Source organism: Hyperolius riggenbachi, chromosome 10 (genome assembly GCF_040937935.1).
Source record: "Hyperolius riggenbachi isolate aHypRig1 chromosome 10, aHypRig1.pri, whole genome shotgun sequence".
In the NCBI taxonomy this organism is placed as follows: Eukaryota; Metazoa; Chordata; class Amphibia; order Anura; family Hyperoliidae; genus Hyperolius; species Hyperolius riggenbachi.
The window spans coordinates 210,157,114-210,170,410 of record NC_090655.1 but is presented as its reverse complement, the minus strand read 5'-3'; the positions used below and the strand labels follow the sequence as shown (position 1 = coordinate 210,170,410).

The following is a 13,297-nucleotide window of genomic DNA, read 5'->3' as shown; positions in this document are numbered from 1 at the left end:
ATACAAAACGCTCACAAAGAAACCCCTCCACTATGCCACCGCTATGAAGTGGGTATCTAGTGGCTCCTATGCCTCTATTATATTTAAACATTAAACCTTTGAGGGCAGAAAAGAGTATAAAGGAACCCAAGAGAGTCGGAGAAGACAGGGGGCACCGACTAGCACTTTACTCAAACAGAGAACACCACCCTCCCCGATTCTCAAGTTCTCTCTAGTTCTCAGCGTTGAGTTCACAATGAAATCATGCAGACGGCTAGCTCAAGCAAGTGTACATGCGACCAAAGAAAACACACATCCAGCATACAAAAGAAACAATGCACAGGTGCTCGACTCCGACCGTCTAGCTCCCTAGTGGGGATGTACCGCCCTGACCCCGCTAGATGCCCGCCCAACGCCAGCCAATGTCAGCCAAACACCCACCAAAACATCCGCCAGGCACCCTCACCGCTGGCTCTCACTGGCAACCAGCCCCCGTCCACCTGCCGCGTGACTTGACCACAGCACAGCCCATGCCTCTCGCCCTCACATTACACACTGGGAAAAAAAAAAAAAAAAAGAGAGAAACCAAAAAATCAAAAATCAAAATGGCAAATGTCAAAGTATACAAAATGCAACCAAAGTGTAAAAAACTATTTGCGTTAATTTCAGCAAATTTTAGCAAACTTTAGCAAATATGAGTGCAAATATGAGTGCAGAAGTGCACTAATCTGTACTTAGCTTTAGTATCTCTCTTGTGTCGTTTAAACCCAGGCCCTCAGGCTGCAGGCTGGAACTCACATCACAGGCTGGAACTCACATCACCGAACATGAGAGCAATCGGGGGAGACCAGGCAATCCAGGCAGCCCGTCTGCATCAGAGAAAGACGGGAGGAGAAAGAAGGAGAGGATGGAGAACGGGGGTGGAGGCGGAATCTGTGTACGTGCACGGAGAGGGAACGCTTTGCAGAGCTTTTGCAAAAGCTGATCTGATCTGGGCTGATCTGCTGTGGATATGACGGCAATGTACGGAAATGTACGCGCAGTGGAGGGACACAGTGGAAGGACACAGCGGAGATATGGCGGAGATGTGGTGGCAATGTGCACGCCCACCGCGCGTTCTCAGTGGGGGAATATGCGAGGGGGATATACAGAGTAGAGCATGCCGATGTAGGGGATATGGCCGGGATATGGCAGGGATATAGCAGCTACATGTACGCAGCAAAGTGCAGAGGGATACCGCCAGGAACACTGCCAGAGTACAGAGGTATGTCGGTGATGTGCCGGCGATATGCTGAATACAGCGGATACAGCGGGCCCACCACGAGTACAGCGGATACAGCGGGCTAACAGCTCGCAAGCGACCCACTCGCTCTATAAGCGGCGACAGGGAGTCCCGCAGGCCCGTAGGGGAAAACTCTCAGCAGACTCAGCAGACTATTGACAGACCATCAGCGGACTCCCCGCAGCAGTGACCAGCAGTAACCAGGAGGCGGAGGAGGAGAAGGAGGAGGGACCACCCTCAACAACCGGCAGGAAACGGATCTCACATCACAGTCACACACTGATAAGTAATTACAGCCATAAAATACTTTCCTGTCAGTAAATGGCTTCTGAGAGCAGGAAAGCGATAAAAAGGATCAATAATTCATAGATTTGAGCTCTAGCATACTTCAGTGAAGGTGTTGTTGAGCAGCGACAATGAAACAGTGAAAACCTAAAAGTAGATTTAAATCTAAAATAAAACTGTGGGATAGCTTAAAAAGTCATTTGTTAGGAGGATAGATGCAATTGTTTTTCTCATTAGTTTATTTTCACCTCGGATGTCTATAAGGATTATTTTATATGTTTGTATTTTACAATTTTTGGCAATAGTAGTCCTTTGCAAGGAAATGAGCAGTGCTACTTAAAAACAGACTAGTGCCTACCTGCAAAAGAGTGCAAGCCCCACTTGTGGGGTCGAATACACACCGAGCATACACATGACCTGTCTACCACTGGAGGAGGATGTTGGTTTCCTGTAACAGCTTGCATGCAACCTATTAAATACTCGTCCCTCCCACTGCAAAGAAGTCAATCCTCCATGGGAGGGGCCTAACACTAACTAAATCTCTGTTTGGGTTCAAGGTGGGTTTGTAGTTCCTGGGGGGGCTCAGCGCATCTCTGATTGGAGGCCATTCGGAGGCGGCCTGGTGTTGCGCTGATCCACCTTTTGCGCAATTTTTTTATATTTGGTAGCGCACCCAGGCTATGCATATACATAGGTTAGGATTTAGATAGTGTTAGGCCCCTTCCATGGAGGATTGACTTCTTTGCAGTGGGAGGGACGAGTATTTAATAGGTTGCATGCAAGCTGTTACAGGAAACCAACATCCTCCTCCAGTGGTAGACAGGTCATGTGTATGCTCGGTGTGTATTCGACCCCACAAGTGGGGCTTGCACTCTTTTGCAGGTAGGCACTAGTCTGTTTTTAAGTAGCGCTGCTCATTTCCTTGCTATGTAGTAATTTAGTTCGTTTTTGGTCAGCTGCTCCCACTTAACAGCCATGCTTTTGGTGTATATGCAGAGCCTCTGTTTGGGTTCAAGGTGCGTTTGTAGTTCCTGGGGGGGCTCAGCGCATCTCTGATTGGAGGCCATTCGGAGGCAGCCTGGTGTTGCGCTGATCCACCTTTTGCGCAATAGTAGTCCTTTAACCTGTAGCCGACCGGCAGTCCCAGGACCGCCTAACGTCGAAAAAGCCATGGGGCTTTGTTTTGCAGGAAATCGCACGCGCATCTCCTGCTTGGTAGGCGAAGCTCAGATCCGCCTTCAGTTTCCCATTGGTGATCGCCGCTCGGAGACTAATTACCATGTACAGCGCTGTCTCCTCCCGAGTCTCGGTGGTGATCCACTCACAGTGATTGGCTGATGGGGGGAGGGAGGGGGGAAGAGGAAATTAAAAAAATTGTTAAAAATATTAACAAAGTAAAGAAATAAATATTGAAAAACAAACACCTGGGGTGCGATCAGACTGCACCAACAGAGAGCTCTGTTGGTGGAGAGAAAAGGGGGGGGGGGAAATCACTTGTGTGCTGTGTTGTGCGACCCTGCAGCTTGGCCTTAAAGCTGCAGTGTCCTATTTGACATTAAAAAAAAATTGGCCTTGTCTTTGGGGGGGGGGGGGGGGGGGGGATAAAGCCTGTGGTCGTGAAGTGGTTAACCCCACACCTCCAGTAATTCTGGGCTTTCTTGTTTCCTCCAGATGGACAGTACGTTGGGAACAACACTGAACACCCTCTTAGCTCTTTAGATAATGCAGATAGTGAGGACGACAACAGTGAAGACGATGCTACTTCTGAGTCTTCAGAAGGCGAACCCGTTAATCCAAAGGAAACCTTTTCATGTTCTGACTGTGGGAAAAACTTTGCTCGCAAACGCTACCTCCAGATACATCAGACGTGGCATCTCCGTGTCGACAAGCCGTTTGGTTGTTCTGTGTGTGGCATATGCTTTAGGCTGGAATCAGAATTGGTCAGCCATCACAGATATCACACTGGGGTGTACCCCTGCTCTGAGTGTGGGAAAGTGTTTAAGAAGAAAGTAAAGCTTGTTGTGCATGAAAGAAGTCATACAGGAGAGAGGCCATTTTCTTGTGCCACTTGTGGGAAGAGTTTTGCTGCAAAATCGACTCTTGTTGCACATGAGATAGTGCACACTGGACTGAGGCCATATTCATGCCCTACATGTGGGAAGAGTTTTAATCATCCATCATCTCTTCGAAACCATAAAAAACTTGTTTGTGATAAGAAATGAAGGACTAAAAAGGGCCAAGGTATGTAAGCTGGCTTTTAAAAAAGTACAAATCCTTAATCATGCTACTTTTTCTACATGAACGCAAAGCACACGTTTCCCCTGCAAGGGTATTTACTTTAATAGCCTGTATAACTGTGTTTTGCTGTTTGCCACTAGCCCGCAAAACATGCAATGGGCTCAATTCACAAAGCAGTGCTAACTTAGTTATCACGCCCTAAAAGCCCATAGTAACTTATGGTGCGCTAAGCTTCGCGTAATGGTACATGCTAGGCCAGCTTTAGCATGTAGTGTAGTTGGTGGTCTAGGGGGTAAGACAGATACCTACTACACACTGAGACCTGGGTTCAAATCCCAGCCAAGGTATGTAAGCTGGCTTTTAAAAAAGTACAAATCCTTAATCATGCTACTTTTTTTCTATTGAATTGATCATAATGGTACATGCTAGGCCAGCTTTAGCATGTAGTGTGGTTGGTGGTCTAGGGGGTAAGACAGATACCTACTACACGCTGAGACCTGGGTTCAAATCCAGCCACGGTATGTAAGCTGTTTTGGAAAACTGCAATTCCCTGCAGGATAGAGAGATAGAGAGCGAGACGGAATCCGGAATTCCGCGGAATTGCATACAAATCCGGCAGAATTTTCATAGCGACGGAATTTATCATTGACGGAATCCGTGAATTCCGGCGGAACGGAATTTGCTGGTTCCGATCATCTCTACTTGGGCCCAGTGCACACCAAAACCGCTAGCAGATCGTCAAAACGCTATAAGTTTTTGGAGCTGATTTCAGAGCGATTCTAGGCATGTTTAGAGATGTTTTCTAAACATGCCTAGCGTTTTTGGGAGCGTTTTTGTGTAGCAGATTACAAATACTGTTACAGTAAAAGCTGTTACTGAACAGCTTGTGTAACAAAAATGCCTGGAAAACCGCTCTGATCTAGCATTTTCCAGAGCGGTTTGAGCTTTTCCTATACTTTACATTGAGGCAGAAATGCACCTGCAAACCACCAACGTGCAGCAGGAGGCACTTTTGCGGGTTTGCTATAAACCTCAAACCGCCGGTGTGCACCATCCCATTGAAATACATTAGCCTGGTGTTTTTCACAGGCAGATGCGGTTGGCGGATCGCTCCTAAAACCGCTTGGTGTGCACTTGGCCTTACTCCTCTGCCTGAAAAAGTTTATGCAGGACTGCACTGTCATGTCTAGCTTGCTTTGTAAACATATGTGAGCAGAACATAGATCGAATTTTAGCAGCTTCTGCAGAGGGGTGAGGTGATTTATCTCATATTTCTCTTCTCTTCCCTCTCCCTGGCAATCTACGAGAAAAGAACCAGGCTGACTGAGATAAGATTCATTACAGCAGACACATGTATGATTACATTGGAATGCTTGAATGCAGGGTCAGGATGTGGACTAATAAACACAGCAGCGGATAATAGAAATTTGATTTTAAGCCTGACAAACCTGTTTGTCAGAGGTTTGCAGATATGGAGATTATCCTCCCTTTCCAAGATCGGATTGACGCAGATGACTACAAAATGCTCATGGTTAGTTGGGTGAGGGGAGCATAGATTGCCTTCCACGCCCTTCTCTCTGTCCCTCTTTCTCTCCCTCTTTTATTCTATGACTTTATCTTTTCTCTTTTGGGGGTATTCTACCCTCCTACCTGATTAAAATAACCTCCTGAGATTGTTCTGGGCTGCCCCAGATGGGGCAGATAGCACTTAGATAGTAATCACTGAGATAATAATCACTTATGTTCTTCTGCTATGGTTATCATGTTCGTTAGATGCATCCACTAATTTTTATTTTTATTAGACCTTAAGGCTGCTTTTACAGTGGGACGTTACAGGCGCACGTTAGAGCAGCCTGTAACGCAGCCCAACTTACAGCACTGAAAAATCAATGGGCTGTTCACAGTGCCCACGTTGCGTTAGAGTATAACGCTGCACGATAAATGAAAGTGCAGTGTGCTGTGCGTTATACTCGTATGTGGCTGCGTTCGGATGTTTGCACATGCTCAGTACTGTTTTTTTATTTGCCGCATGCGCCGTTTTCATCCGATAGTATGCGTCAAAGGACGCATCAAGAGACGCATTACACGGCTCTATATAATGTCCAACTTCAAAGCTCACATGCGTTGCGTTAGGGGCACGTTATGCGACCTTAACGTCGCATCTAACGCAACGTCTTAGTGGGAAAGAGCCCTAAAGAGAACCCAAGGCGGGTATTTTAAATCGTGAGAACAGAGGCATGTCCTTTGCACAGTGACATGCCTCAGTGTCTCGCTATTGCTGCCTCCGGTACACTTTAAAGTGTACCTGAAGGGAAAAAGTTCCCCAAATGCATGCTTAACTCTGTAGAGGAAAGCCTCTGGATAATCCATCTCACCTCCACCAATCCAGTGCTGGGACCCCCCTGAACCTCTTCATTAAGAGCATCTGACCTTTGCTCTTTAAAAAAAAAAATTACATGTTTACTTTTAGTCTGCTGTCTTTACCTTTGTAGTATATATCTTTAACATACATTATTATGTATACTGATCCTGTTTTGGATGTCTGTTCGCTGAACATTTGGATTCATATACCATTTGACATATTTCTATGTTGCATATTTGCTTCAATAAAGCTTGGAATGTGAAAAAAACACAGGAGTTTTAAATTGCTGTAGGTGTAATGTGCCAATAAATTGCATAAAATTTAGAAAAATGTGTTTTTTGTTTTTTTCTGTTGCTCATAAAATCTCTTCAGGAGAACAATTAATCAAACAGTCCCTGGGCGTCATTTTTATTTATAGTTATGGCATCTGTGGAAAGGGTCTTTGGAAATCTCTTGTATGCATAAGGCCTCGTACACACTTAGGGCCTGAGCCCACTGCTGCGTTTTTAAAAACTCATAAAAATGCATGCATTTTTCAAGCGCTTTTTAAATGCATTTTAAGGTATTTTAATGCTTGTTAAAAGGCATTAAATACGTTTGAAAAATGCATGCAGTGGGCTCAGGCCCTAACAATGCATGTGGCCCATCGGAGATCAGGACCTGATCCCTTTAGGCGACCTCGCTGGTCCGTGCTGCACACAAACATGTTAGCCGTGTAGCTGGCGAGATGCTGTGTTGCTATGCTAGTGGGTGGGTGGAGGGAGGACAAGCAGCGCATGCGTGATGTCACACGGCAGGTGGCGCAAACAATGTAATAGGTGTCGCTAGGAGTGAGTAGATCCGCGAATCTCTTGCGGGTGTGGGGTCGCCGGCCGCCGTACACATGCCTGATTATCGGCTGAGGCAGTCGTTATCGACTAGGCATTAGCCTAAAGTCTGGTACACACTTTCAGTCATGATTGGCCAACACTTTCAAGTGGTGATTTTACCACCTCCATGTAGTAACCCTCCTACTACATGGAGGTGGTAAAATTGGTCAGTGATTGGCCAATCATAATTGAAAGTGTGTGCCAGGCTTTAAGGCACATCCAATTTTTATCTGCAGATGACTGGCTAATTTTACCACCGCCATGTAGTATGAGAGCATACAGTGGTTTGCAAAAGTATTCGGCCCCTTGAAGTTTTCCATATTTTGTCATATTACTGCCATAAACCTGAATCAATTTTATTGGAATTCCACGTGAAAGACCAATACAAAGTGGTGTACACGTGAGAAGTGGAACGAAAATCATACTTTTACAAATAAATAACTGCAAAGTGGGTGTGTGTAATTATTCAGCCTCCTGAGTCAATACTTTTTAGAACCACCTTTTGCTGCAATTACAGCTGCCAGTCTTTTAGGGTATGTCTCTACCAGCTTTGCACATCTAGAGACTGAAATCCTTGCCCATTCTTCTTTGCAAAACAGCTCCAGCTCAGTCAGATTAGATGGACAGCATTTGTGAACAGCAGTTTTCAGATCTTGCCACAGATTCTCGATTAGATTTAGATCTGGACTTTGACTGGGCCATTCTAACACACAGATATGTTTTGTTTTAAACTATTCCATTGTTGCCCTGGCTTTATGTTTAGGGTCATTGTCCTGCTGGAAGGTGAATCTCCGCCCCAGTCTCAAGTCTTTTGCAGATTACAAGAGGGTTTCTTCCAAGATTGCTCTGTATTTGGCTCCATCCATCTTTCCATCAACTCTGACCAGCTTCCCTGTCCCTGCTGAAGAGAAGCACCCCCAGAGCATGATGCTGCCACCACCATATATTTGACAGTGGGGATGGTGTGTTCAGAGTGATGTGCAGTGTTAGTTTTTAGAGATAACCCGAACAGTTCGCTGGCGAACGGTTCCCGGCGAACTTACGTGGTTCGCGTTGAACCGCGAACTTTTCCGGAAGTTCGATTCACCCCCATAGTGCATCATTAGGGTCAACTTTGACCCTCTACATCACAGTCAGCAGAAACATTGTAGCCAATCAGGCTACACTCCCTCCCGGAGCCACTCCCCCCCCCCCCCCCCCCCCCCCCCCCCTTATAAAAGGCAGGCAGCGTCAGGCATTGGACTCGCTCATGTGCCTGCAGTAATTAGAGAAGGGAAAGCTGCTGCAGACTCTCATAGGGAAAGCTTAGTTAGGCTCTTGTAGGCTTGTTAAAGCGGAATATAACCCTGCATTTCAACTTTGCTCTAAATATTATTTACAGCATATTATATGCAAAAAGCATTTTTTTTTTACTAGACCAGCATTGGAAGGGTTAAACACAGACGTTTCAAGTTCCGTGGAGAGATATGCAGAAGTTCAGATTGTTACATTCTATGTATCTATTGATAAACAGTTACACACGCTTTGGCAGTCCTCCAAGCTCCTTCTCAGTCAGAGAGATGAGTCACATTAAACACTTAGATACATTTTGTTTACAGAAATGTATCTCTTTTCAGCTTCGGATGCGTCTGCAGAAATCTAAAGGAACTTTAAAGCCCTGTGTAACCCTTCCAATGCTGGTCTAGTAAAAAAAAAAATGCTGGTTGCATATAATATACTGTAAATAATGTTTTAGAGCAAAGTTGAAATGCAGGGTTATATTCCACTTTAAGTTGCTCCCTGCTATTAAAGCACCCCTCAACAGCTCTTTTGAGAGCTAATCTTGGTCTTGTGATCTATTTTTTTTTTTTGTGTGTGTGGCCCACTTGCATTATATACAGCCCTGTCAGTCAGTCGCAGCTGGCCTTTGGTTTAATTCCTACTGTGCCACTGTCAGGCACAGCACATTCAGTGACTACGTGTGTGTGTGTGTGTGACAGGCAGCTGCAGATTTGTAATTCCATGCCAATCACTGCACCTGTTCAGTGCACCTACCTAACTACGTGAGCGCACGCATTAATACCACCAGTCATTGCACCTGTTCACGGCGGTACCTGTGTGTGTGTGACAGGTGCACATTTGTAATACCCATCACTGCATATACCTACCTGTTGTGTTCAGTACACCCACCTACCTACGTGAGCGCATGCAGTGTGATATTCAATACAACGCAATAAAGGTACCAACGCCAGTAATCCTTCTCCCATGTCCACGCAGGCTAGGACAGGACGCTCCAGCGATCTCATGGTGATGCCGGACATGCGGACATTCTTTAGTCCAACGCCTCACCTTAGCCCTTCCGGATCCACCCTCCACCAACGCTTGGACCGGCAGGTAGCCGACTACCTGGCCTTAAGTGTGGATGTAGACACTGTGAGCAGCAATTAACCCTTGGACTACTGGGTGCGCAGGCTTGACCTGTGGCCAGAGCTGTCCCAATTTGCCATCCAACGTCTGTCTTGCCCTGCCTCAAGCGTCCTGTCAGAAAGGACCTTTAGCGCAGCTGGAGGCATTGTCACTGAGAAGTCACAAAAGTGTTCAGTACCTCACCTTTATCAAAATGAATGAGGCATGGATCCCGGAGGGCTACTGCCCGCCCCAAGACTAAGTCAGTCCCCACACACAACATCTCTGCCTGCACACCGCGTGACTGCCTGCCCCAAAACTAAGTCGCTCCCCACACAGCACCTCTGCCCACAGGCTGCTTTACTGCCTTCTCCGCCACCACCAACAGGGTCCAGGACTCCAGGCGAATTCCTGAATTTTTAAGGCCGCTGCTAGCAGCGGCCGCTATACTAATTTTTCTGGTGCGTGTACATGCCTGCCTAATTTTTCTGGCTGCACTGCAGCTGCAACAACCAAACAAATGGCATGTACATGTGCCAATTCCCCATTCGTGATCATAACCTTGCCGTGGTGAAGGGGCTTGCATATCACAATGAAGCAATGACCGACGGCTATGTGAGTGTCTCAGGATAAGGTCGTTGCTTCATTGTGGACAGACCAAATTTGATCAGCTGGACAGTCACTGTTCTATCATTGAGCTACCACAGCTCGGCGACCATATGGGCTTGAAAACCACCACGGCCTGCACTCTCGCCATGGTGCGCACCAGTCCAGCACTGCCATCACTACACAAACAGCTGTTTGCGGTGCGTTACACAGTGAGTTTGGTGTGTCAGTGTGAAGCAGTACTCTAATTACACTCCCTGATTAATGTATACACATTCAAAATGTTTTAAAGCACTTTATGCCTGCAATTTAGCATTCAATGTGATTTCTGCCCTTAAAACGCTGCTTTGCGTCAAATCCCGATTTTTCCCCGGGTGTTTTGGTGTCTATCCCACTCATCCATGCAAAAAAATCAGATGTTAGACCCCTTGAAACATCTTTTCCATCACTTTTCTGGCCAGCATAAGTGTTGCTAGTTTTCAAAGTTCGCCTCCCCATTGAAGTCTATTGCGGTTTGCAAAAGTTCACGCGAACCAAACTTTTGCGGAAGTCCGCGAACCGAAAATCGGAGGTTCAGGCCATCTCTATTAGTTTTCCGCCACACATAACGTTTTGCATTTTGGCCAAAAAGTGATCCCACCCCCCTTTTCTGCCCACCAACAGAGATTTCTGTTGGTGGGCTCTGATCGCTCCCAGAATTGTTTATTTTTTTAAAAATATTTATTCTATTTTTTTAACCACTTCAGGATTCTGCGTACGCTTAAGTACGCCCCTGAATCCTGAAGTGGATTCCATGAAAACGGCCGCTCGTATGAGCGGCCGTTGTTCCATGTCAGCTCACGGAGGGTGTCTCCGTGAACACCCTGCAAGCCGACCAATCGCGGCTCGCAGGGTAAATGTAAACACACGGGGAAGATCTTCCCCGGTGTTTACATATATACGGCGCTGCCTCTGATTGGCCGGAGACCGCCGGCACCTGATAGGCTGAAGCCTATCCTATCCGGCGCAGGACGGAATTCCATCCTGCGCCGCTCACAGAGGGAGGGAAGGGGAAGGAGGCCAGGAAGCGCTGCGGAGGGGGGGTTTGAAGAGTGTCCCCCCCCGCAAGCGCATGCAGCCGGCGGCAATCAGACCCCCCCAGCAGGACATTCCCCTAGTGGGGAAAAAAGGGGGGGGGGGAAGTCTGATCGCCCTGGCTGCTATCTGATCGGTGCTGCGGGCTGGAGAGCCCACGCAGCACCGATCAGGCAAACCACCCCCCTGGCACTGAAGTGGATAAACATATCTTATTATTTATTTTTTTAATGTTCCCTCCCTACCCCTGCTAGAGCGATCGGCTCAGGGGGACAGCCTTGTCACACATAGATCACAGCGCTGTACTACGTAAATAGACAGAGGTTTCGCTGTCCAACAGTCTCCTAGCGGCGATCACCGCTGGGAGACTGATTGCGGAGCGCCTGCAAATACCCCGCCCAAGGACTTTATGCTGATCAGTGTTAGGGGGGCTGCCGTCGCGGTCGCGCCCATTGGTGTGACGCGGTCGGCTAGTAGCACCCTCATGTATTTTACCATATGTATCAGTGGGAACACTAGAGAAAACACCTACCCTGCTCTCTTTCATTCTTCACTGTTCAGCTTGCTTCTTATCAGCCCTGATAAAATCCCTGACTGAGCATTCAGTCTGGCTTTGCTCAGGAATCATTATAGCGGAGTCTGTGTTCTCTGATGTCTTTTCAAGCCCAAGCCTGCCCCCTTCTGGCTCTGCTCAGGAATCATTATAGCCGAGTCATTATAGCAAAGCCAGTCTGGGATTTTATCAGGGCTGATAAGAAGCAAGCTGTGCAGTGAAGAATGAAGCAGGGAGCAGGGTAGGTGTTTTCTCTTTTCCCACTGATATATATGGTAAAATACTGGTTCACTTTAAGGCACCTTTCAAAGATTTGTGTTACATGAAAAGGTGCCTTAAAGTGGAACTGAACTCTTGCACAGGACTGAAGAAATACACAAAAAAATGCACCCTGTATGTATTTAGAGAGTTTAGCCTGTGTAATTCCCCCTCATTTGTGTCTAATCACTAGTTGTAATCTGATATCTCTGCCCTGTGTCACATGACTGCCTATGGCAGATAAGGCTATTTGAAAGCACGGGGCTGTAAAACAATATGCTTCCATGAATCTGGAAATTTATTTTAGGATTTGTATCAGCTGTAACAAAAAAATGTTTTTTGTTTAAAGCTGGCCATACACTAGGCCGATTCCCGCCAGATCAACAGCAGATTCGATCACTGGGATCGAATCTGCTGTCACATCGTTCCTGCTACACGCCGAATTTCGATCCTTTTCGTCCGATCCCGTCGATCGCTCCGTGCGGAAAATTACCGTCGATCGCCTGCGGGTAGGGAGCACGTCGCTAGCGGCGTTCGAGTGCTTGACGACCGACGCAATAAAGCGGCAATAAATTACCTGCTCCGCCGGCGCGACTGCCTCCAGTCACCGCTGCTCCGTCTCCGCTCTGGTCTCCGGGTCCGGCATGCTTCTCTTCCTCCTGCCCGGCAGGGAGTTTAAACAGTAGAGGGCGCTCTACTGTTTAAACTTCCTGCCGGGCAGGAAGAAGTAAAGCATGCTGGACCTGGAGACCAGAGCGGAGACGGAGCAGCGGTGACCGGAGGCAGTCGCGCCGGCGGAGCAGGTAATGGGGGGGGGGGGGGGGGGAGCGGCAGCACCACCACCACAACAGATTGTGAACGGTTTCATGCTGAAATCGATTCACAATCTGTTTGCAGTAAAGGCAGCCATATGATCCCTCTCTGATCAGATTCGATCAGAGAGGGATCTATCTGTTGGTCGAATCTGATGGCAAATCGACCAGTGTATGGCTACCTTAAAGGTTATTATGCTGTTGTGTATCTTTTAGAGCAGATAAGATGTTCGGAGTTCAGATCAGCTTAAAAAATATAGCGTGGTCGTGACGCAAATGCGACGTGGGATGCAATAGAAGTGTGTTAAAGCAGAAGGCAGCATGGGTAAGTTAACCCTCCCTCACCCGCCCCCTCAGATGCATTAATTAACACTTTGAATCCGAGTAATTTCTGTAGGTAGCTACTTGAAATCAATTCAAAGCTCATCACTGTTTGCATGCTTATAACTAGACCATCAAGTTAAAACGATATTTTCCATTAGCCCTAGTAATGTCTAGATGTAAACTAAAGGGACTGTTTATTACCCTCAACAAAAGTTTTTTCCAAGTAGGACTTGGCCCACAGCAGTCACGTGAATTATAAATATTAAGAGC

General features: G+C 46.9%; 1 protein-coding gene across 1 annotated transcript in view; it reads left to right on the top strand.

Moving 5' to 3' along the window:
* The window catches only part of LOC137534377 (zinc finger protein 660-like), a 56,890-nt gene extending 50,473 nt beyond the window's left edge, over positions 1-6,417 (top strand). The window contains exon 3 of the mRNA XM_068255859.1: positions 3,218-6,417. Within this exon, the coding sequence (XP_068111960.1) occupies positions 3,218-3,768 (551 nt within the window). The 3' untranslated portion in view covers positions 3,769-6,417. The remainder of the gene's footprint in view (positions 1-3,217) is intronic.
* The last annotated feature ends 6,880 nt before the right edge of the window (positions 6,418-13,297 follow it).